The 22,330-nt window shown below is 52.1% G+C and overlaps 2 protein-coding genes across 11 annotated transcripts in view; one reads left to right on the forward strand and one right to left on the reverse strand.

Annotated features, from left to right (window-relative positions):
- Positions 1-1,019: 1,019 nt before the first annotated feature.
- Positions 1,020-18,788, reverse strand: Mthfr (methylenetetrahydrofolate reductase). Of its 9 annotated transcripts, none has more exons than XM_021649151.2 (12): positions 18,652-18,788; positions 15,787-16,026; positions 13,981-14,219; positions 13,097-13,207; positions 9,797-9,990; positions 8,780-9,030; positions 8,443-8,577; positions 8,162-8,342; positions 7,751-7,933; positions 6,748-6,849; positions 5,312-5,431; positions 1,020-5,103 (listed from the first exon to the last, which is right to left on the reverse strand). In XM_021649151.2, the coding sequence occupies exons 2-12, from the start codon at positions 16,014-16,016 to the stop codon at positions 4,897-4,899; spliced, it is 1,953 nt and encodes a 650-aa protein (XP_021504826.1). In that variant the 5' UTR covers positions 16,017-16,026; positions 18,652-18,788; the 3' UTR covers positions 1,020-4,896. The 9 variants fall into 9 exon arrangements, with proteins under 9 accessions (XP_021504826.1, XP_021504824.1, XP_060235083.1 ...); XM_021649149.2 differs by having other exon boundaries at positions 15,787-16,029; positions 18,652-18,783; XM_060379100.1 differs by lacking the exon at positions 18,652-18,788 and adding an exon at positions 18,377-18,573.
- A 71-nt stretch (positions 18,789-18,859) lies between these two features.
- The window catches only part of Clcn6 (chloride voltage-gated channel 6), a 31,047-nt gene continuing 27,576 nt past the window's right edge, over positions 18,860-22,330 (forward strand). The window contains exons 1-2 of one of the 2 annotated variants that reach the window (XR_002476845.2): positions 18,860-19,094; positions 19,818-19,877. Coding sequence is in view for 1 of the 2 variants with exons in the window: in XM_021649142.2 (XP_021504817.1) it covers positions 19,008-19,094; positions 19,818-19,877 (147 nt within the window). In the remaining variant the exon portion in view is untranslated. The remainder of the gene's footprint in view (positions 19,095-19,817; positions 19,878-22,330) is intronic. The other variant, XM_021649142.2, reaches the window with a different exon arrangement.

Here is a 22,330-nt window from a genome sequence, read left to right on the forward strand (position 1 = left end):
GACCCAGGCGCTGGGCATGGACTTCAGGCAGCTAGCCAGCAGAGGGCGCCTCCTGCTGCTGCTGGACACCCCAAACCCTTGGATGCAGGTAAGGTGGGCCCAGGCTGTGCGTGGTGTGTGTGTGTGTGTGTGTGTGTGTTGATGTGTGTATGTTGGTGCGTGTAGGTGTGTGTGTTGGTGGAGGAGCCACTTTCCCAGTCCTAAAATCAGCTGTTTTCTGCCCATGATGGAATTGTGGCCAGATACTTCTCTAGAGGTAAAGGGATGCACAGACATCATGGCCTAGCTCTGGGTGGCCGAGAACGTGACAGAGACAGGGAGGAGCCATCAGCAAGCCTCTTGAGTGCAGGTCTGTGAAGGTCTGGTTACAAAGGGTCTTTGTCTACTAAGAAGAGTGACACATTTTTAAAGAAAGTGTTTGTGGCTGGGCACCGTGCTCCCTTTAATCCCAGCCCTAGGAAGGCAGAGGCAGACAGATCCCTGTGGGTGTGAAGCTAAAGGGCTGCAGAGTGAAACTCTGTCTCAACACCACCACACAAGTTATTTGTGGGCCCGCAGGGTGGCGGGGTGGGAAAGGGCTTGTCATGCCAGCCCAGTGACTTGTTTTGACCCTCAGGACTGATGTAAAGGTGGAAGGAGAGAGTAAACCCCACACAGCTGTCCTCTGGCTTCCACCATGTGTACCAAAGCATGTATGCCCCTTTCCCACACATAACACACACACTAATCTTTTTAAGAGAGAGTGGGGGCGAGCTATGCAGAGAACTTGGGGTCTTATGCATGTTTGGCAGATACCACACCACTAAGTATGTCCCTGGATCTTAAATTCAGTTATAGCACAATCTGGGGGCTGGAGAGATGGTTCCGTGGTAACTGGCTGCTCTTCTAGAGGACCCGAGTTCGGTTCCCAACACCCACACTAGCTGCTTACAACCCTGTGAAGCTCCAGCTCCAGGGAATCAGATGACTCAGGAGCGCACACACACAAATAAATCATGCTAAGTCTTTAAAACGATACATGGAGGCCAATTTTATTTTTATTGGAAATATGAAAATAAAGTAGAAAGTAGTTTTTTGTTGTTGTTGTTTTTGTATCAAAATGTTACCTTCAGACCAGAAGTCCTTTTCTCTGAAAAAAAAAAAAAAAGTGAGAGGCTGATGGCCTAGCAATCTGGAGGTATAGCTGAAAGACCCAGCCCCACGACCCTGACAGGTCAGGCAGAGTTAAGGACTAGAATCCTGTTTCCGATTTCCAGAAAGAACGGAACTGACTTTAGAGAGCCTAAGGAGACCACCCAAGCGGCTTTGCCTTTTAGATGACTGGCGTTGCAGGGTTTCAGAATTCCATGTATGGGCTTAGGGCGGCAGCACATTATGGGGGTTTCCTGCTGCTTTGCTTGTGGATATTTCAGGGCTTTGTAGACCCAGCTTGTATAGCTCAGGCTGCTTCAAGCTCATAAGGCAACCTCCGGTCCTCTTGCCTTAGCCTCATGAGTAGCGAAATATTGTGAGTACAGGACCACCCTATGAAAGTACATATACTTTCATTCTGCTCTTGTTAGTGAAGGCAAGGCTCCCAAACACAGATGGAGAAACTGAGGTTTCTAGAAACAAAGCAGACACTGAGAATGGTCTTCAGGGTCCTGTTCTTTATCACAGGTAGCATGTGCAGGTCACATGAGCCATGGGGTGGTGGCAGGGAGTCACCTCTGTATGCTGTGTTGGTTGGGAAGTCAGGCTTTGGAGACAGGCCACATCTGAGAGGCAAGGCTCAGCAATGCCCTAAAGCTTAAGTCAGGAGACCTGGATCTCAGGGCTGGTCTGAGCTCTACCATGGGGCACTATTATTGGGCCAGCCTCTGCTTAGGTATCTTCCGCCAGATGGGAGTAGTCCCATGTACTGGTGGCTTGCCTCCTCTGGGGGAGGGGGTCCTTGGGACTCCTGGGTGACAGGTGAAGCACCCTATTATACACATATGTAGGAGCCTGCTCAGGCAGGGGTCAGGCAGGAATCCCTCCCAGTCAGCAGCCACTGCGCTCAATCCTTGCTTCCCTGCTGTCCCCTCAGACCCACGGCTGCTGGACACCTGTCACAGAGGATGTGCTGCCCAGCCTGGCATGGCAGCTTGGAGGCGGCACACAGAGGACCACATCCTGGGCTTTAAGTAAGGAGCTGGGTCTGTGGGTCTCAGCCCACAGGCCAAGCCCTGTGAAACACTGCCCCTGTCTACCTCCTCCTCTTCTCAAGTTTTATTATTTACAGTGTTCTGCCTGCACATGAGCTTGCACACCAGAAGAGGACACCAGATCTCACTATAGATGGTTACGAGTCACCTTGTGGTCACTGGGACTTGAACTCAGACTTTTGAGACAGTGCTCTTAACTTCTGAGTCATTTCTCCAGCCCCTTCCTCCTTTTCTTAAGAGTCCTAGTTGTTTGAACAATTCCCTTCTACTTCCATTAGCTCCTTGGGCCAGCCACAGCCTGGAGACCTGAGCTGGGCTACAGCTCTCCCAAACCAAGGCATTACCGTCTTCCTGACTCAATTTTCCTCTCTAGGTGACAAAGTGAGGCCCCTCTGCCGGACCTTCCAGTTCTGGCTGCCACTGACCGCATGGGCACTCAGTCAGCCCCCTACAGTTGAGCTCTGCGGCTCTGAGACCAGGGCTCTCCAGGGCCAAGGAGAGGCCCCTCAAAGGTGGCTGTGCTAGTACATGGGGAGGGTGGTCCTCCCAAGCTTCTGACTGTGCTACCCTTGCTGGCAGGATGGCCCTGGCTCTTGCTCTTCACCTTGAAGAGGTCATGATGTTCTCGGCCCACAGGAATAGGCATCTGCAGTGTGGGCACGGCCAGGCTTCCCTGCAGGCTAGGTGTCTGGCACGGGCATGGCAGCGCTGGGTAGATGCTCACTGGGTGGAGCAGCTGTCACGGAGTCTGGTAGGCAGGCTTAACTCCTCTTCACCCTGCAGACGCCCTGGGAACGACTTCTCTCATCTTCATCCCATCCCTTGTCTAACTAACTGCATGCCATTGAGATCTCTGTCCAAATCCTTAGGGACAGGGTCCTCATCTGCTAAAATTTCTTTGATATCGTCACACCTCTTTCATCCTGGGGTGGTGGAAGTAGAAGGGCCAGGGCTGGCAGGATGACAAAGGGTCTTTTCTGTCAACTCTCCCTGTAGCTCAGACAATGGCACCTGGAGCAGGCCTGGAGGACATGGCGGAAAAAGGTCCTCCAGCTGCGGGTGGCTCAGCGACTACACCAGCAAGAAGACAGCTGGGTCCTTTCCCAGGTAGCTCTACCTTACTTCACCTAGCCAGCCTTCCAAAACCAGAGCCCACCTCTGGGCTGAGCCAGGGAGAGGGAGGGGTGTCCCTGACTACCACCCTGAGGTCTCCTCACTCAGTGAGTTAGTCACTGGTCACAGAGCACACAGCCTGGACGAGGGGCCTTAAGCCCAGCCACTGTTACTCAGTCTGAGAACCAGGCTGTTTGTGGCAGTGGCCACCCGTGCTGGTCCCTGTAGGGCCTGGATCACACACAGGCTTCTCATTTGCAGGTCACTGGGAATAGCTTCCAAGGTTACAAGTCCAGTCTATTCTGAGCCTGGATATTTGGACAGAGACAGCGTGGTTGGCTGCCAGGACAGAGGAAAGGGCCTCTGGTGGAGACACGCAGAGCATGGTTCACGTGTCAGTCTGACAGGCCCACTATAGGCCCTGGAGGGAGCCTGAGACAAATGGCATTTCCTCTTCCTGCTCCCTTGCCTCCAGGCCTTTGAAAAGTGGCACCAGCGCCTGGTATCCAGGAACCCACGAGAGGAACTAGCAGTAGCCTGTGCCCCTGGAAACAGCCAACAGTGGCCCAAATGTAGCAGGCGTGGGGTGAGCAGGACCCAGCAGCAGCTATGAAACGTTCCTGAGGAATCAATACATACAAGCCCAGCCTCCTGAGGGAAGGAACAGGCCCACGGCTGGAGGAGTCAGCTCTGGGGGACAATAAAAGGACCACCTCATCCTGGCTGTTCCTGCTCAGTCTCTCCAAGGCTGCTTTCCACTGCGGTCACCTGGGCCTGGGAGGCAAGGGGACAGGAATCCCTGTATCTACCTAAATTGTTCTCTGGGTGACTTCCTCCCTATCCCTCAGAGCAGCAGGCTGGGAGCCAGACCTCAGGAGCAGCCATCTGTACCTGCCAGTCACTGCCCCAGGCAGCCAGACCTGAGGGCTGATGGGGGAGGAGCGCCAAGGGCAGCTCCTAGGCTGAACCAAGAAGACAGCCAGTCATAAGGAACTAAGGACAGAGCTGGGCCTGCTCAGGTGAATCTCGTCTTGCTCTGTGACAGTTAAAGGACAGGTGTATAATAAGGCCAAGAGCAAGCCTCCACTGGGGCTGCCTTTCACCCTCAAGGAGCACATTCTTCCGAGCCACAGTATACACACACCCCTCTGAAGCAGAAGGGAGAGAAAGCAGCTCTGCTCTCAGGCCTCAGTGGCAAGAAAGGCTTATTGTTGGGTCCCAGGGACCTGGTGCATAGCCAGCTAAGTAGGGAGGAGGTTTCTGTGCCCTCTTTTGCCACATCTCTTCCTACCCACGTTAGTACCACAAGTACCTGTGGCCTGCCTCACACAGACCCCAGGTACCAGTTCACCAGGTTCCCGAGCTGGCTCCCAGAGGCTGCCCTGGTGCAATGGCTCGGCTGCAATCCCCAGGCTCCTCCCCTGGAGGATGGAGGTGCTTGCCACAAGAACACGGGCTCTTGGCTTAGCAGACAGTACCAGCCTTCTAAATGGGGCATCTCAGAGCCAGCCAGAGTCTGGATGCTTCCTGCCAGTCTAGCTGCCATTATCACGTGGAGAGATGGGTGAGAGGGGCTCCAGGAGAGGAAGATGCCAGCTTATGGGGCCTGTGCCTCTGTGTCCCTGTTGAGCAGCCCAAATGTCTCTTCCACCACCTGCCACAGGCAGTTGTCTAGCGGGAACTCGTTGTCCACCAGATTGACCAGGAAGTAGTTGTCATGGATGTACTGGATGACCATGCGGGATGGGGATTCCTCCTCATACAGCTTACCCCACTGCTCGATCCACAGGGCAAAGGCCTCATCCTACATGTGGACAAGGACACACATGAGCAGGGTCAACAGGACTAGTTCCCCCAGCTCTCGCTAGCCCAGAAATAAGCACCATGTGCTAACATGGAGCCTCCCAGGCCAAGTCTGAAGTGCCTGGGCTATCGTTTTGAACCTCGTGTTTGGGACGACTGTATGCCCAGGGCTCTCACGGTAGCCAGGGCACACACCTTCTCTCACTTACCTTCCAGAACATGAAGCTTATGGGATCCACCACAGTAGGCTGGATGATCTCTCGACCAGGGAAGATGCCCCACGTGACAGCGTTGGGCTGCAGCTCAGGGGCATTAGTGATGTTCTCTCCCTGGAACAGAGGCAGGGCAGCTGCAACCCACTGCTGGCATTCCTCACCCCACTGTACACAAGCTGGCCTGCCATCACAAAAAGCATTACCCTCTACTTGAACCAGAGAACCAGAGTCCATCCTGACTGGACTTCTATTCTGCCAGACACCATTTTTTTTTCCTTATAATCCAGGCTGGCCTTGAACTCCAGATCCTCCAGCAAAAAAAAAAAGCTGCCCAAGTGCTGGGGTTACACGTGTGTCCTGCCACACTTGGCTCTTCTGCTGCTGATCATCCAGGCCTACAGTAGCAGCCCTGCTTTCTACCTGGGCCACAAGGGCCCCCACTAGGTTCCCTGCTCTTCGCCACCCTCAGTAAACTGCTATGAATCCTGTAAAAAGAAATGGAGGCTCTGGGCAGTGGTGGTGCATACCTTTAGTCCCAGCTAGAACTTGGGGGGCAGAAACAGGTGAATCTCTGAGTTTAAGGCCAGCCTGGTCTACAGAGTGAGTTCCAGGACAGCAAAGGCTACAAAGAAAAAAGAAAAAAGAGAGAGAAAGAGAGAGAGAAAGAAAGAAAAAGAAAGAAAAGAAAGAAGAAATGGAGGCAAGGCACTCTGCCACAGGAAAAAGGCTCTCTTTGCTTCTAGGTATCTCCAGGCCTCAGGCAGGACATCAGGACTCCTGGCCCTGGTTCAATGCTACCATGTCCTCCTATTTGCAGTTCCTCCGTAGCAGTACAGTGGAGAGCCTACCCTTCTGCCCTTTCCCCAGAATGCCCTTTAGTCTTTGTCCTTAAAAAGATTTGGGACAGTGTCTGGGGAAATGGCTCAATGGCTAAGAGTCCTGGCTGCACAAGTTTGGATCCCAGCACCCACCTAAGAAGCTGGGCATGGTTCTTGCCACCCCAGCACTGTATGGGGGTTAGACAGAAGGACTGTCAAGACAGGCTGGCTGTCAGCATAGCTCCAGGTCCAGTGAGATGCTATCTCAAAGGAATGAAGCAGAGATAGAGCAGAACAGCGGGCATCTGCCTTTGGCCTCCGGGTGCGAGCACTTGAATGCGCACATGTATGCCCTTGCAGACATTCAGCCCGCACGGGTCCTTCTAGAAACCCTGCAGCGTGGCCTCGCTCCTCTGCAGCCTCCGCTGAATCTGCCTTTCCTCCTTACACAGACTTGTCATTGCATATATTCCTCAGAGTCTGGGAACCTGCCTCCCTCTGGTCTGTCTTGTACCATGTGCCGTGCCTGGCCTGGCCTGGCCATTTGGGGACTGTCAGAATAAATGTGGGTGTCTTAAGCCTTGCTGCCGTCTAAGCCGGGGGCTGGCCTACCTTCACATCCACAATGTGGTAGTTAACTCGGAGCTCGTACTTCTTCAGCACTTGCAGAAGTGCTTTCACTGTCTCCCGGGAGGTGAAGAACTCTAGGTAGGCCTGAGGAAGAAGACGCCCACCATGTCGACCCCATTCCTCGGCAGATTCCCTGTCCTTTCTCCTTACCCTGCTCCAGACCACCTCCATGTCTGACTAGACTGGCCTACTCCATCCCTCAGGCAGACGCCTGAGCCAGCCAGGGAGAGGACCCCATCAGTACAAGTGTGGGGTCTGAGGCTTCGGGATTAGAGGTGCTGTGGACGAGGACGAACTGTGGAGCTGGTGAATGAAGAAGGAAAGAGGCTTCTTCTTCTGGAGTGTCTGAGGTGTCAGCCACCTCCCCCAGCCACTGGAAAGCCTGTTAGGAGCTGAACAGAGGTGCCACTCTGACAAGCTTAGGATAAGGGAGGAACCTGGTGCAGGACAACCTCCCCAGCTACTGGATGACAATGACACCAACAAGGTTGCGCGAGACACTTGCGTCTGCAGAAGGTCTCTTTACCTTCATTTTCTAGAATGTTCAGAATACTGCAAGGTGGGCACATTTATCCAGAGAGGAAGCCAGGTTTGGGGCTGCACCAAGGGAAACAGCAGAGCTGGCACCTAATCCAGGCTTTTTGAGTTTATGCTCAAGGCCTTGCTCCAGAGTGCAACTTAGCCCCAGCAGGCCTGCGATTAAAGTCGAGCTCATTACCGGAGCTCCTGAGAGCTGACTTTCCTTGTTCTTCCTCCAGACAGGACACTTCATACGCTTGATTATATTTTGTGCCCAGAACATAAAATAACCCGTCCCTCATTCTGCTGGACAAACTGGTGCTTGCTGAGCCCAGTGACCTGTTAACTTGCTCTCCTCCATAGTTATTCAATATGCAGGGCCCAGGAGGACAGGCCAGGGCTCCACTGCAGTCGGGGGTATCCCAAGCATCGCTCAGGGTGAGTGGCTTCAAGCACCCTGGCATACCTTCTGGAAGACATACCCCCCGCTGGGGCCCCAGCCCACCACAGGGTCTGAGGACGGCTTCCCATTGATGTTGGGCTGTGAGTTGACGGTGAGGATGCCCAGCCTGTTCACGCGCAGCAGCTCCTCCTTCATCAGGCTGGTCTCCGCTGCCAGGGGATCATCGTTCCAGGGCAGGCATGTTACCTGCAGGCAAGGAGAGGTGCCTCGTTATTTGGGCCTGGGTTGTTTCCCGGTTGTACAGTCTCTGTAGAGACCTGGTCTGTCTCTGCCTCCAGGGGCTCCTTGTGAGATTTCTTACCCCTACCCTTAACTGAGGTACACATCCACAAGAGAGGAGAGAGCTCAGCCCCATGTCCAGCGCAAGGCTCAGAGCCCAGGACTGGGCGGCTCCCCCGATCCCACCCCACTCACTCTGTAGCCATGCCGGTTTGGCTCTCCCGAGAGGTAATGCTCAAAGACTTCAAAGACACTCTCTTCGCTGGTGAGCTCCTCGCCCCACATCTTCAGCAGCTCCTCTCTGGGGGACTTGCTTTTCAGGTAGAAGAGGTAGTAGTCCTTCAGCTCCCCAAAGGCCGGTGAGGAGGAATTACCCCTGGCAGGAGTATAGGGGTCAGAACACTTTCCTGTGAATCCTGCCCCTAATTCCCTCCAGGCACCAGCAATTCCCAACAAGGAGCAACTTCTGTCCTCACCAGCGGCCATTGGGAAACTCATCCCAGCCCTGTGTGCGGTAGATATAGCTTTTTGGTCTGGAAGCCCAGAAGATGGGACGCACATCTTCCTCTCGGCGCTTGGGGTGCGCACTGACAGCCCAGGGCAGGGGACGCCTGGTGAGAAGGAAGAGTTAGCCAAGCGCTTAGCTGGAGTAAGCTCGAGGGGGTCACCAAGCCTGGCCACGGGGACTGCACCCCGACCTTGCGCTGCATGTGGAAGCTCTCCTGAGGTGGGCCTCCTTACCAGTGCAGGGTGGGTACTGTGCCTTTGCTGCCCTGACTCCCACGCAATTCTCCCCCAGCTTCCATTTCTCACCTGGGGTCCTCAGTCCACATGCCCAGTTGCTTCAGCACCTCCATGGTGGCCACCTCACGGTTGAGGGTGTAGAAGTGGAGGCCTGGCACCAGGCCACTGTCCAGCAGCTCCCGGCACAAGCTCACAGCCAGCTCGATGCCATAGTTGCGGATGGCAGCATCGTTGTCTTTAATTGGCTCAATTACATCCTTGATCTTCTGTGGTACCTCCAGCTTAGACAGTTTCACAAGCTGCCGAAGGGAGGTGTAGCCCTGTCCAAGACACAAGGAGCTTGGGGTCATCTCTGGCCTATGCTCTCCTTTACTCTCTTCCCCGTTTCTGACTAATTAGTTTCACGGAGAGAAACCTGGGCAGCCAGGTGGTATTGCAGGGCAATGCTTGGCCTGTCCTGCTTTCTCCCTCATTTGTGGAGTGTGGGAGCTGCCTGCTTCATTCCTGCCAACAGCTTATGCCCACCCTTGAGCCCAATGCAGCAGTCACCTAACTCAGCTGTTCCCAAGCCTCAATGGCCAGTCTCTGCCAAACTTAAGGTTTAGATTATAGATCCCACTCAAGTTGTCAAGTCAGAATGCCTAGAGATGGGGTTTGGAGACTCAACTGTGGCACCAGCTTATCAAATATATCTGATGAGAGTCAAGACTGGAAAGCACTAAGTTAATCTTTTTATTTGTTTTTGAGATAAGGTCTCATGGTGCTAAGGCTGGCCTGTTCCTCCTCCCTCTGCCTCCGGAATGCTGGGATTACAAGTGCATGCCATCAATTTCAGTTTAGCCAAAATTTCTGATGAGAGTTATAATCACTTTCAGTGACTGTCAGCAGGCAAAGCACAAGCTCTTCACAGACACCATCGCTTTCTTAGGGGTAAAAACTGAGGTAACCAAATGAATGCAGCACGTGGACAATACCTGATGGGCATCGCGTACCACTGAGGAAGAGCTTCAGCATGACCTGGAGCCCAGAGCCCTGGCCCAGGAGAGTCGGCAGGACGGAGGGAATCAGGCCTTTTGAGGCCCTCACCTGGATAGGGAAGATCCCAGGCAGGATAGGGCAGGAGATGCCTATCTCCGTGCAGGCCTTCACGAAACTGAGGAAGGCACTGGCCTCAAAGAAGAGCTGGGTGATGATGAAGTCAGCGCCTGCAGATACCTTCTCCTTCAAGTGCTTCAGGTCCTCCTCAAAGCACACTGCCTCGGGGTGGCCTCTGGGGTATCCTACCAGCAGAGAAGACAGTGGGAAGGCTGGCCCCAACCTACCTGCTCACAGTGTGAAGACAACTGCCGAAGAGTAAAGACATCACTAATTAGGCTGTTTCTAGAGGGTCAGAATTGGTTCACTTTTTTGGTTTTGGTTTTAGGTTGAGGATTGAACCCTACATCTTATGCATGTTAGGCAAGTGTGTGTGTGTGTGTGTGTCAGAGTCTCACAATATAGCTATGTACCCTTGATTGGCTTGGAACTCTGTAGACCAAGCTGACATCAATTAAAAGAGACTGCCTGCCTCTGCATCCCAAACGGTGTTGTTGAAGGTGTACGCCACAACCCAGCCCTAACAGTCTTTTTTTAACTTTTATTTTAAGTGCATATAACACTAAAATCCCTCTGAATCCAGGATCCTGAAAGGTTAGAGCTAGAGAGGAGTTAGAAGCACTCACTACTTTGTTGTTGTTGTTTTTTGAGATAGGGTTTCTCTGTGTAGCCTTGGCTGTTCCACAACTATGTCTGGCTTCAAACTCACTGGAGATCTCCCTGCCTCTGCCTCACAAGTGCTAGGATTAAAGGCGTGTACCACCACCGCCTGGCTGTACTCACTACTCCTATAGAGAACCCCCTTCTGGCCTCTGTGGGCACCAGGAATGTACATGGTTCACAGACATACATGCAGGCAGGACAAACACACATATAACACAATAGTTAAAAAAATCACACTATGGGAATAGTTATAGAAAGTGAACTTTCGCTTCAAGAAATCAACAGAAGGGCTGGAGAGATGGCTCAGAGGTTAAGAGCACTGAATGTTCTCCAGAGGATGTGGGATAAATTCCCTGCACCCACATGGCAGCTCACAACACTCTGTAACTCTAGTTCCTGGGGATCTGACATTTTCATACAGACATGCATGCAGGCAAAACATTTCCCTGCAGTCTGATTACACCAGGGGGATGAGGGATGGGACAATGGGTGATCATAAGCCGAGCATGCAGAAGATGGAACCAGAGGCTCTCTATAAGCTCATTGGCAGCTTTGTGAACTCTATGACTCCTCCTGTCAATAAGCAAAACTCACTAGAAGATTTACATAGGCAGAAAGACACAGCGTTGAGGCATATTGAGGAGGCGGATGTAGGAAGGGGAGAGAAGAGATGGGAGAGAAAGAGAGAGGGAGGGGGGAAAGGAAGAGTTGGGGGAAGAGAAAGAGGAAGGGGCGGAGCCAGAGGGGACAAGAGAGAGAGAGAGAGAGCGCGAGCTTCCTCTGCCTGACCTCCACCAGGAGAGAGCTCAGCAGAAAGCTGACCTGAAGCCAGAGCTGTCTGGAAGCTGCTTTACTGGGAGGACATTTGGCTCTTAAGAAACCACAGTCACCAAGGATAGCTATAAAAACTATTGTTTGGCAATCAGACTCCAGAACTTCAGCTTTGAACAGCAAAACTATCTTTCCAGTGGGAAACTCTGAAACCACACAGCTAGGTAGTTTGAGCACAGCCAGGCAAATCCATACTGGCTCACAGCCAGGCTTTGCTCACTTTTCTCTATTTTTTTTCTGTTGTGACCAGCTCAGTAGTTTTATAACATTTTATTTGTTTACTTTTGTGTGTGTGTGTAGGCCATGTGTATACAAGTGCCCATGGAGATCAGGCCAGGGCATCAGATTCCCTGGAGCTGGTGACAGATTCGTAAGCCGAATGGTATAGGAGCTGAATGGTTCTCTGCAGGAGCAGCAAGCACTCTTAGCCACTGAACTACTCACTTTCCAACAGGCAAAGCACAGAACCACTTGACAGCTGTGAGCTCACAAGACCCCTCACCACCACCTCACACCCACAGCTAGTACACATGTGCACAGGTTCCCCACATCTCCACCTCACACCCACAGCTAGTACACATGTGCACAGGTTCCCCTCACTAGCAGCTCACACCAAGAGCTAGTGCATGTGTGCACAGGTCTCCCACATTTCCACCTCACACCCACAGCTGGTGCACGTGTGCACAGCCCCCGAGTTGATGCATGGGGGTCAGTAGGAGTGGTGACAATCAGAAGAGCCGACAATGCCTGCTCCCCAGCATCCCCAATCCTTCAGTTTCCCAGTCTTAGCCAGTTGAGCAGCCTGCTGAGAGGAGTAATGTGGACATGGGGTCTAGAGAAAGCCCAGAGCCACGCATGACAACTCTCTTGAAGCTGAAAACTTTTTAAAAAAATACATTACTTGAGGGTCCATGAGTTGGCTCTGTAGGTAATGGTGCTTGCTTCAAGCTTGACCATCTGAGTGTGAATCCCAGGACTTAACAGGGTGGAAAGCTGGCTTCTGATCTCCAGTCATGTGCATATTCACACATATAATAAATATTCCATAATATAGGTACTTATTCATTTATGTTTTTTCAGTGCTAGAGACCTTGTTCTGGCATCAAACTCCAGCTCTGGATTTCTTTTTTCTTTCTTTTTTGTTTTTTCAAGACAGGGTTTCTCTGTGTAGCCATGGCTGTTCTGGAACTAGCTCTGTAGACTAGGCTGGCCTCGAACTCATAGACCTTCGCCTGCCTCTGCTGGATTAAAGGTGTGTACCACTACCACCTGGCTCCAGCTCTGGATGTCTAAGACAAGTTCAGGCTTGTGTCCTCCTCCCCTACCTGCCTCTCATCCCTTCCCCACCCCATCATCTCCAGCAAGGATTGGACCTAGGCAGCGGGAGTCTCATTTCCTAGAGCTGAGAGCCAGCACTGAGAATGCTTGTTGTGGGGGCTGCAGAGCTGACACTATGCACACTCAGAAGCGGAACTCAGCGAGTGACTGTGTCCACGAGGGCCTCTCACACAGCAGGTGCACAGTGAAAAGCCAGCCCTGGGACCCTGTGCGCACAGAGGGAATGACCAAGGGCCTCAGTTCTTGACTCCTTTCAGGGCCCGATGAAACCCCTGTCCCTGGAGTCTCCCCCCCACCTCTATCTGTCTGTCTCTCTCGGCCTGGGGGCAGAAGATGGCAGGATGGGCACAAGAAGGGTGACATTCAGTTCACATGTGTCCCCCACTCTGTTTCTAGCCGATCAACACGCCTTGAACCGGTTGTCTATCCTCTCACCCTGTCCCTTCTGTCGCCACTCACCTGCCACACAGATGTCAAAGTAGTCGCCAAACTCGCTCCGGATGTGTTTCACCAGGTCTGTGGCAAAGTTGAAGCCTCCTTCCGCCGCTTCCCAGTGGTCACCTACAGGGTCTGCAGGGTTGCTGGAGGTCACGGTCACTGGATGTCCCCTGACCTCCACAGTCTTCTTGTTCCCTCTAGCTACCTCTACTTGGCTGTGGGCTCCTCAAAGGCAGAGGCTTCCTACTGGGCAAGTCTAGCCCGACACCTGGCAAGCAGGAGGTGAGGGCAGTGGCCAGCTGTCAAATGCCTACTAAGGCTAACTCCGCAGGTGCCCATGTTGGTGGTGGGACCAGGAAAGGCATGGCTCTCCACGGAGGCTGGAGTATTAAGGCTTCGCCTGATGCCCTAGGTGTGCTCAGGAACCCTCTCCCACCCCTCTGCTCTCTCAAAGCTCCTAAATTCATGGTGGAACTTCTACTCGTCATGAGAAGGGATCCTGTACTGAGGGGCAGAGGCCACAGAGCCCTCCCACCTATCAGGCTCCCACTTCCCACTCTTGAGTGGCCGGAGGACAGCAAGCACCGGGTGTTCCTGGGAAATGCCAGCACAGCACTCTAGGACTAGCCCAGACAGTGCTGACTGATCACACTGCATAGCTGGGGTCGAGGGTTACCAGGTATCAGCCCCGTCCCAACTGAACTGCATCAAGAGGTAGAACAGGCCATACCACCTATGTGAAGTCCACGTGGACTCATTACCCACAGTGCTCACTGATCCTCCTGCAGCAAGGGACCCTGAATGCGTTTAGTGTGAGACCCAGGGAAAGGAAAGGACTTTTCCAGGGACAGGGGAAGCCTTCAGGAAAGCAAGAACCCCCGAGTGGAGGGGTGCAGGCACCACACCTCCCCTCAGTGCCATTATGTTCTTCAGGCCAAGCTGCTTGGCTCTGTGCAGATGGCCTGTAATCTCCTCCTGGCGCTGCTGGCAGCAGGTCATGTGCAGGATGGTTTCCAAGCCACAGTAGTTCACCGCTGTGCTGGCAATCATCATGGACGAGGTCTCCTTGTCGGAGCCAGGGTCTCCAGCTGGGTGCCAGGTAACATCCACGAAGAGGGGGCCCCCTGCTGCCATCCGGTCAAACCTGTAGGGGATTTCTTTCTTATCTCCGGCTCCTGGGGGAAACAGCATGCTCATTCATCCTCCCTGGGGCAGAGTGAGCTGGAGCAGCAGAGAACCCAGGTTGGTGTGTTTACTGCCAGGCCCATTACCTAAGCATCTTTCTGAGCCTCAGAGATATGGCAGATAACAGCACCTGCTCCACATCCATCAAGATTCTGGGTCAGGTGCCTGCGCAGCCCTCAGAGCAGAGCCTCTGGGCTCAGTGAGTGCCGATATGATTATCATGCTGCCACAAACAATGTCACTATTGTGTGTGAACAGCGTTCTGCTTCTCAGAGTGCAAACACACAGGTTTGGGGTGAGTTTGGAGTCTTCACAGTGAGAGTTTGAGAACCTCAGCAGTGGTGGACAGAGAGCCTCACTTCAGGAAAGGCAGAGAGATCGGCAGACACAAGTTGCCACCATGGCCTCCCTGCATCAGTCAACAGTCCCACAGAGCAAGGCTGAGTTTCTGAACTAGATTCAAAAGCCTTCGTGGCACCAGCAGCGTTGTGTTTAAACAACCCGGGCTTTGACATTTCAGGGCCTAGGGACCAGCACCTCACAAGTATAGATTAACAGGCATCAACTTTTGTGGCTGTTTCTGAGACAGGGTCTCTGTAGCCCAGACTGACCTCAAAGTCCCTATGTGGCTGAGGATAGTTTTTTGTTTGTTGTTTGTTTTCAAGATAGGGTCTCACTGTGTAGCCCTAGAACTCGCTATGTTGACCAGGCTGGCTTCAAACTCACAGAGATTGGCCTGCCTCTGACTCCCAGGCACTGGGAATAAAAGTGTGCACCACCATGCAGGGCTCCCAACCAGGCTCTGCTTGCTCTGCCTCCGGAGTGCTGGGGTAATGGCATGCTTCCACATCCTGTTTATGTAGTGCTAGGGATCAAACTTAGGGTTTCCTGGAAGCTACACATTCACTCCATCTACTTAGCTGTATCTCCGCGGCCACTTTTTTTTAAAAGAGAGGATGCCATTATGTAACCCTGGCTGGCTAGCCTAGACTCTAGGTAGCCTGCTGGCTTTGAACTCCCAGTCATCCTCCTGCTTCTGTATCTGAGTGTTGGGTTTAAGGCCTTAATTATGACTGACTTTCCTTCTCTTTTCTATGTGATGCACAGGGCTCTCTTGGTCTAGAAAAGTACTCTGACTTGAAGAAAAGGAACGGAATTTAGAAGTGCTATCCCAGAGCAAGCGGTTCCTGATTTGGAAAAGGACACTCCTAACATCCAGCTAGCGCAACACATTCCCTGAGTTGTGGTTTGTTGACTTCCTAAGCTCCTCATGAGCCAGCCCTAAGCACTGCCAAAGAATGCAGCCTGAGAACGAACATTTTTGGCTTACTGAAGAGTGCGTCCAAACATAGCTAATGCTGCTTCGGAGGGACTTTCAGACAAGCAGTTGATAGCTGCAGGCCAAACTCCCTCCTGTCTCTCTTCTGCTTCTTCCTGCCTCCCCTCCCCATTGCCTTTTCCTGCCGGGTTAAAGGGAAGCTCATGTTCCCCTCTGCTGACCCCCATTACTTAACCTCCCTACTCACCTCGCGATGAGGTTAACAGCTCCTTCAGCAGTCCGAGGAGGGAAGAACTCCAGAGAGAACCACTTGTCACCAGAGTCCATCCTGCGCCTCATCTTCTCCCGGAGTCTCTCGCGCCGCTCCGGGTCCAGGGTGGGGGTGGAACATCTTGAGCTGTCCTTGGAGCTCTCACTGCCGCTGCTGCCCTCGGATTGGGGGCTGGGGCTGCCACTTCCTCTGGCCTCGTTCACCATGGCGGCATTCCTGCTGTACAGGGTGGGGGCCGGGGGCATTAGAGGGCTGTAGCCAAACCCCATGCACACCCAACACCTGAGTGGACGCTGCTTCGGGTAGAAAGGCAGCCAGCAAGGGTGAGGCTCATGCAGCATCTGCCCAGAGGCTCCACAAGCTTTGCCCTGCTGCTGTCGTCTGGCTCTTTGTATGACGACCTCCCATTAAGCACTGAGTCGCACACAGATCCTTCAGCTCAGGGATCCTTGGTGACGCTAGCTACCTGATAGAGGGTGGCACAGAAAGACTCGTGCAGCCAGCCTCTGAGGCCCACATTCCCAGAGATGGGGAGCAGTGCCCAGCTGGGAGGACCCTGGCTTCTCGATGGCTCATCTCAGTCAGCTTAGACCCAGAGTGATTGGGGAAAGAACAGAGGGAACCTTTCCTGGAGGGTGTGCCCAGCTGGGCGGAGCTGTGACAAAGAGCCCTGAGCAGAAGCTGGGGCCACGCAAAGGGGCGGGAGTAAGATTTCCAGACTGAAGACAGGGCTCAGGCGCAAGTCAAAGAAGGCGAAGGAAGGGGGGGGGAGGGCAGGCAGGGACTGCAGGGGTTAGTGGAGATTAGATTATCAGCCATTCAGGCTCACTGAATTTTCCCCTCCAAAGAAAGAACAGCTCACTGCGGCTATCCCACCCCCACCTCAGCCTCTAAACATATTCTAGGTTTTCTGCAGCAGGGCTAGGCAGCCTTATTTCCCCAGATCACACTACTCCAAAACATCATTGTTTTATAAGCTAGAATTTGGCAGGGGCTGGGTTGTAAAAGCAGGCGGGCTGAAGTCACTGAGGGTAGGGATTTATGTCCAACTCTGAACAAAGGCTGTCCCATCTGTGCCTGCCCTGCCGGCAGTTCTCCCTAAACACAACAATGAAGTTGGAAGCATCAGTGACCACAGCGATACCACATACACGGTCCTGGTCACAGCGGTCATAGCCTGGATAACAGGGCATAGGCCCATAATGCAGTCTGGTCAGGAAATGACAAACACCTGAAAGCAAAACAAATACTACTACTGCACGGTAATGAGCAAACACACAGTAGTGTATATCTCTGTGGTGACGTGGAGCAACAGAGGAACGGCCAAGCCTCGTTAGGTTCATTCCTTTCCAGAAACTTCCACCTCTAAGTCAATGGGCCATTGTGAGTCTCAGCCTCAAGAGTTGGAAGAAATCCTCTGCTCCTTCCTCTTTTAGATTCCAGACTAAAAACCCTGTCCCTACTTAGTGACAACGCTCTTCTCAATCCATCTATGCCGGTTTTGTTCCGACCTAAAGCTGACAGGTTCTCATGGAGGCTGAGAAAAACAGTAACCTTGCATGTCAGCCAAGACCTTCTTCCATCCAAGGGAGATGCCTCATTTTCACCGCTGAAACAAAACCTGAGGAGCTGACTCACGTGTGGCAAACCACTCTAAGGCTTAAGCATTTCTTACAGAATTTTTTTTAAAAAGATTTATTTATTTATTTATTTATTTATTTATTTATTTATTATGTGTACAGTATTATGTCAGGATGTATGCCTGCAGGCCAGAAGAGAGCACCAGATCTGATTATAGATGATTGTGAGCCACCATATGGTGGCTGGGAATGGAACTCAAGACTTCTGGAAAAGCAACCAGTGCTCTTAACTTCTGAGCCATCTCTCCAGCCTGGTTTAAGCATTTCTAATTTGTGCTACATTTCAACCAACACCCACCAATTATCCCTTATTAGTTGGGCTCCCACAACACACAAGGTTGAGGCTGTGGGCTAACGTTTAACCTTCGTCTGTGGGGTCCCCTTCCTGTAACTGGGACCAGGGATCCTGTTCGTGGCACCCCCTGTGCCTGGCAGAGTAGCAACAGCGAGAACTTACTGGGCACAAACTGCCAGTGCCTCCACACTGGTCTCAAAATGCCCCTCTGCCATCCACTGATCACTTACTTAGACTGTAACAAACACTGGGCCCACCACTCCCAGAAGCGGTGTGATAAACGTACGTGCACAGGAGGACGCTGTGGGCACCTGGGCGACAAGGCCAGCGGCCCACCTTTCCTTTCCAGATGCTATCAGGGAGGCAGGTTTAAAGACCATGGCAGCTAGTTGTGATCGGACACACATTTAACTCCAGCTCTCGGGAGAAAGTGGATCTCTGAGCTCCGAGGCCTGATCTACAGAGTGAGTTCCGGAACATCCAGGGATACAAAGAAAAACTGTCTCGAAAGACAAAGCAAATAAAACCCCAGATTGCTGGATACAGAGCGAGCAAGCGAGAGAGCTAGAAAGACAGACAACTATGACTATGGCTGGCAGCTGTGTGGCCTGAGGGATGGAAATCAGGTCACCTGGTCAATGGGTCACAGGCCGGGGCGGGGATGCGGGTCCCGCACGGCTCCGGGGGCTGGATCTGCCCCAGATCCAGGACTCCTTTAACCTTAGGATACTTTTGCAGGTAGTGGGGCTGGGGTGACAGCCGCAAGGCTCGAGGAGGGGGCCGAGCCTTCACTTGCGGAGGGCGGGCCGGCCCCCAACTGCCCGCCCACAGGGAGGCCTCGCCTGCGGTGTGTGCTCCGGACTCGGCGAGTCCCTCCGCGGCGTCCCAAGCCTCCGTGCTACTCACCCTGCTGTCAGAATGCTGGCGGCTGCGGTGCCACCTCCCTAGCACTTGCGGAGGAGGCGGGGTGCAGCTGCCGGTTGCTAAGGGAGACAGAAGGAGCAGCAGGCGGAGGCCACAAAAGAGGGGTACCGGAAGTCCCGCCTCTAACATGGCCGCGCCCGGAGGTCTCTTGGGAAGCCAACCAAGTACTGCGTCATGTGACGCGGGTTCTCGCCCCACCCGTCTGCAGCCACTCCCTGTCTGCGGACCCGGCGCTCGAGAGGGCCACGTGACCCTCCGGGGGCCAGTCACGTGAGGCGTGGATCCTGGGTGGGAGGGGGGTTGGCCTAGGGGGTCCGGAGTGCCAGGAAAGGAAGAAGATGGCGGGGTGCAGGGGGTCTATGTGCTGCTGCTGCAGGTGGTGCTGCTGCTGCGGTGAACGCGAGAGCCGCACCCCCGAGGAGCTGGTGAGCGGCCGGGCTGGGGAGGGGGCAGTTGCTAAGGGATGGCTAGAGGCGTTGCCGGGGGTGGGGCCGAGCCGAACTGCGCCTGCAGGTGGCTGCGGGTGGGGCCCGGGGACCGCTGCCTGGGCTCTGAAAGCCTCCACCTTTCTTCGCGTGCCCAAGTCAGAGTTCTTTTCTCATGACCTCTCTCTGGAGTCCGAGGGTGGATCTCGGCCAGCTTGCATTCATGCCGTCCGTGTTTTATTTCTGCCGGAAAGGAGTTTTGAATGAAGCCAGCATTTTAGAATGTGCCCTTTCGCAGTGCTTGATGCTCGTGCAGCTGGTTTAGTTTCTCCAGCCTTTTATTGTATCCTTCACTCTTTCTGGGTCACTGATGATCCAGCTTCCCCCTGCAAGGCAACCTGGGAAAACTTGAATTGTGTTCTCAGAGTTGATACGTTCCCTTATTTCATATTCGGTCTATTGTCAAATGAAACCAGAATTTTTCTCCTCACTGAGCTGCCATCAGACATCTTTCAGGTGTCCTGAAGGTGAGCATTATGATTGGGAGAATGTGTCAGTCAGTAGAAATGGAGAGCTTAGCTGGTGACTAAATACCCATCCCAAACGTGTTTTTGAAATTGTGTTTCTCTTTCATAATGGCGCCAGCTGATTTAGATTTTAGTAATACTCCCCTCCTTCCACTCTTAACCAGTGAAAAGGTCTATTCTGTGAATCTTTTTCTAGACCATCCTTGGGGAGACACAGGAAGAGGAGGATGAGATCCTTCCAAGGAAAGACTATGAGGTGAGGAATTCGGATGCTGTCTTTGGTAACTGAAGTAGTGAGAGGCCTGGCTGATTAAGACCCTCAACCAGAGATGCTCTTTGACCTTCTGCCCCAGGGAGTGAGGGGGAAAGAGATAAATGACCTGGGAAATGCTGCCTGGCAAGTCCTTTACGCACCTTATCTCCTCACACAAGGTCCGGTGTTGACGCATTACTTTTCCGCCTGGATATAGAGCACGTTTGCCATTAAACTTTTATACCTACAGAGTCCCAGGGCTGAAGTTCTTTATCGTGTGTGCTCATAACAGAGTCATGCTCATGAGCTGCTAGGGGGCTTGCTGCTCTCTCCGCTCTGACCCAGTCTTGATTTATAGTTCCCAGTTTCAGGTATGGGGCTCTTTAAGAGTGTGGGGCCATGTGTTGTGGAGCCCCATTAATCCAGCACTGGGCTTGGGAAGCTGAGCTGGGAAGACTCCTTCTGGGAACTAACCCCATCAATCCCACCCAACCTTTTGAGTAACCCTGTCATTCCTTTTTGTAGCCCACTTGCCATAGGCTGATTAGCAGGTTCATGTGAACTTTAGGGGAAATGTTTTCCATGGGAATCTTTAATATTTCCCACTTAACCGTCTCCACATGAGCTTGTGGAGAGTAGTTTGGTTTATGTTCATACAAGCAAATTCACTCAGACACTTAATCAGGAAAGTCTGCTCAGCTTGTATCTAAGGAGCAACTAGAAAACTCTTCTGTTGAAATGTTGGATATGGTGGCACAGTTCTATAAACCCAGAAAAGAAAGGAAAAAGGAAAAAAAAAAAAACCTCTGTTGAAAAAAAAATTTTGTTTTTAATTTGAGACAGATTTATATAGCGCAGTCTGGCCTCAGACTTTTTATTCATAACCATGAACAGCAAGACGCCTATTCAAAGCTTATTGGAAAAATTTGCGAGGGAACAAGAGAAGATAATAAGGGGTGAATATGTATATCATTAATGTACACTATATACATGAATGAAAATAATTAAAATACTAAAGATTTCAACAGTGAAGGTAGGGTTGGAGGCTCCTTCACCAAACCAAAGAACAACATACATAGCAGAAATAAAGGCTCAGTCCTACTGGAAGAGAGAAAGCGTCTGGCTGGCAAGGTGGTAGATTCCCTGGCACATGTGTGCCAGATGAGGGTCCCTGGTGCTGGTGTCTCTAACCTCCCTCCGCAGCCTGACTGAGGTGTTAAGACACAGGCTGTGCCGTCCGTCCAGTTAAAGCAGATCATTCCACCCGGTTTTTAGTGCAGCCACAGAAGTGTACCACCATCGCCAGTCAATTTTAGAACATTTCTTCATTCCAGAAAACCCATACTCAGTAACAATCACTGAGCATCATTCCTCCTGCTCCTGACTCTCCTATTTATTTATTTATTTATTTATTTATTTATTTTTGAGACAGGGTTTTTCTATGTAATCATGGCTGTCCCAGAACTCTGTAGACCAGGCTGGCCTCAGACTCAGAGATCTGCCTGCCTCTATCTCCCAAGTGCTGGCATCAAGGCAGGTACCACCACTGTCTGGCCCTCTGAGTAGGTTTTTTATGTATTTGGGGATGGGGAGGAATCACACTTTTTTTAAAAGAAAAAGTTGTTAGGGGGTGGAGAAATAGATCAGTAGTTAAGAGCACTGGTTGCTTTTTTAGGGGTCCTGGGTTCAATTCCCAGCACCAACATGGTGGCTCGCAACCGTCTGTGACTCTAGTTCCAGGGTATTCAATGTCCCCCTTCTGGCTTCTGTGGGAAATAGGCATACATGTGGCACAAATACATGCATGTAGGCAAAATACTCACTACACATAAAAAATGAAATCTGTTCTTATGATTGAGAGGTCATGGTGTTGTGTTCTGAGGTCCATATATGGAGGTCAGAGTACAGCTTTGTGGAGTTAGTTCTGATTCTGGGGATGGGGCTCAGGTTGTGGGCATGTGTCTTTACTGAGCCATCTAGTCAACTTTTTTTTCTTTTTTTGGTTTTTATTTCGAGACAGGGTTTCTCTCTGTAGCCCTGGCTGTCCTAGACTTGATTTATAGATCCGGATAGCCTCAAGTTCACATCGACACACCTGCCTCTGCCTCCCTGCGCACTGGGATCAAAAGTGTGGGACATTGTGCCGGCTTTTTTTTTTTTAAGACAGGGTCACTCTTAGTAGCCCTAGATGGCCTTCAACCCTGCATTCTATTTGTACTATCACCACACCCAGCTTAAGCAGCCTTTTATTTTTCTGCCAATATAGATCAACTTGTTTGTGGAGCTCTGGTGTGGGACAAAGACCATTCATTGCCTTTCCTCCCTAGAATGAAATAAAGTAGCCATGGTTGGATTAAGAGAAGAAGGACAGGTACATAGTGTGAGGCAGGCACAGCAGGAGAGATAGATAAGATGGTCATCTTCTCCGGGGAGAGGGAAGGTGGGTAGAGGCAGCT

The sequence above is a fragment of the Meriones unguiculatus genome, chromosome 3, assembly GCF_030254825.1.
Source record: "Meriones unguiculatus strain TT.TT164.6M chromosome 3, Bangor_MerUng_6.1, whole genome shotgun sequence".
Taxonomy (NCBI): Eukaryota; Metazoa; Chordata; class Mammalia; order Rodentia; family Muridae; genus Meriones; species Meriones unguiculatus.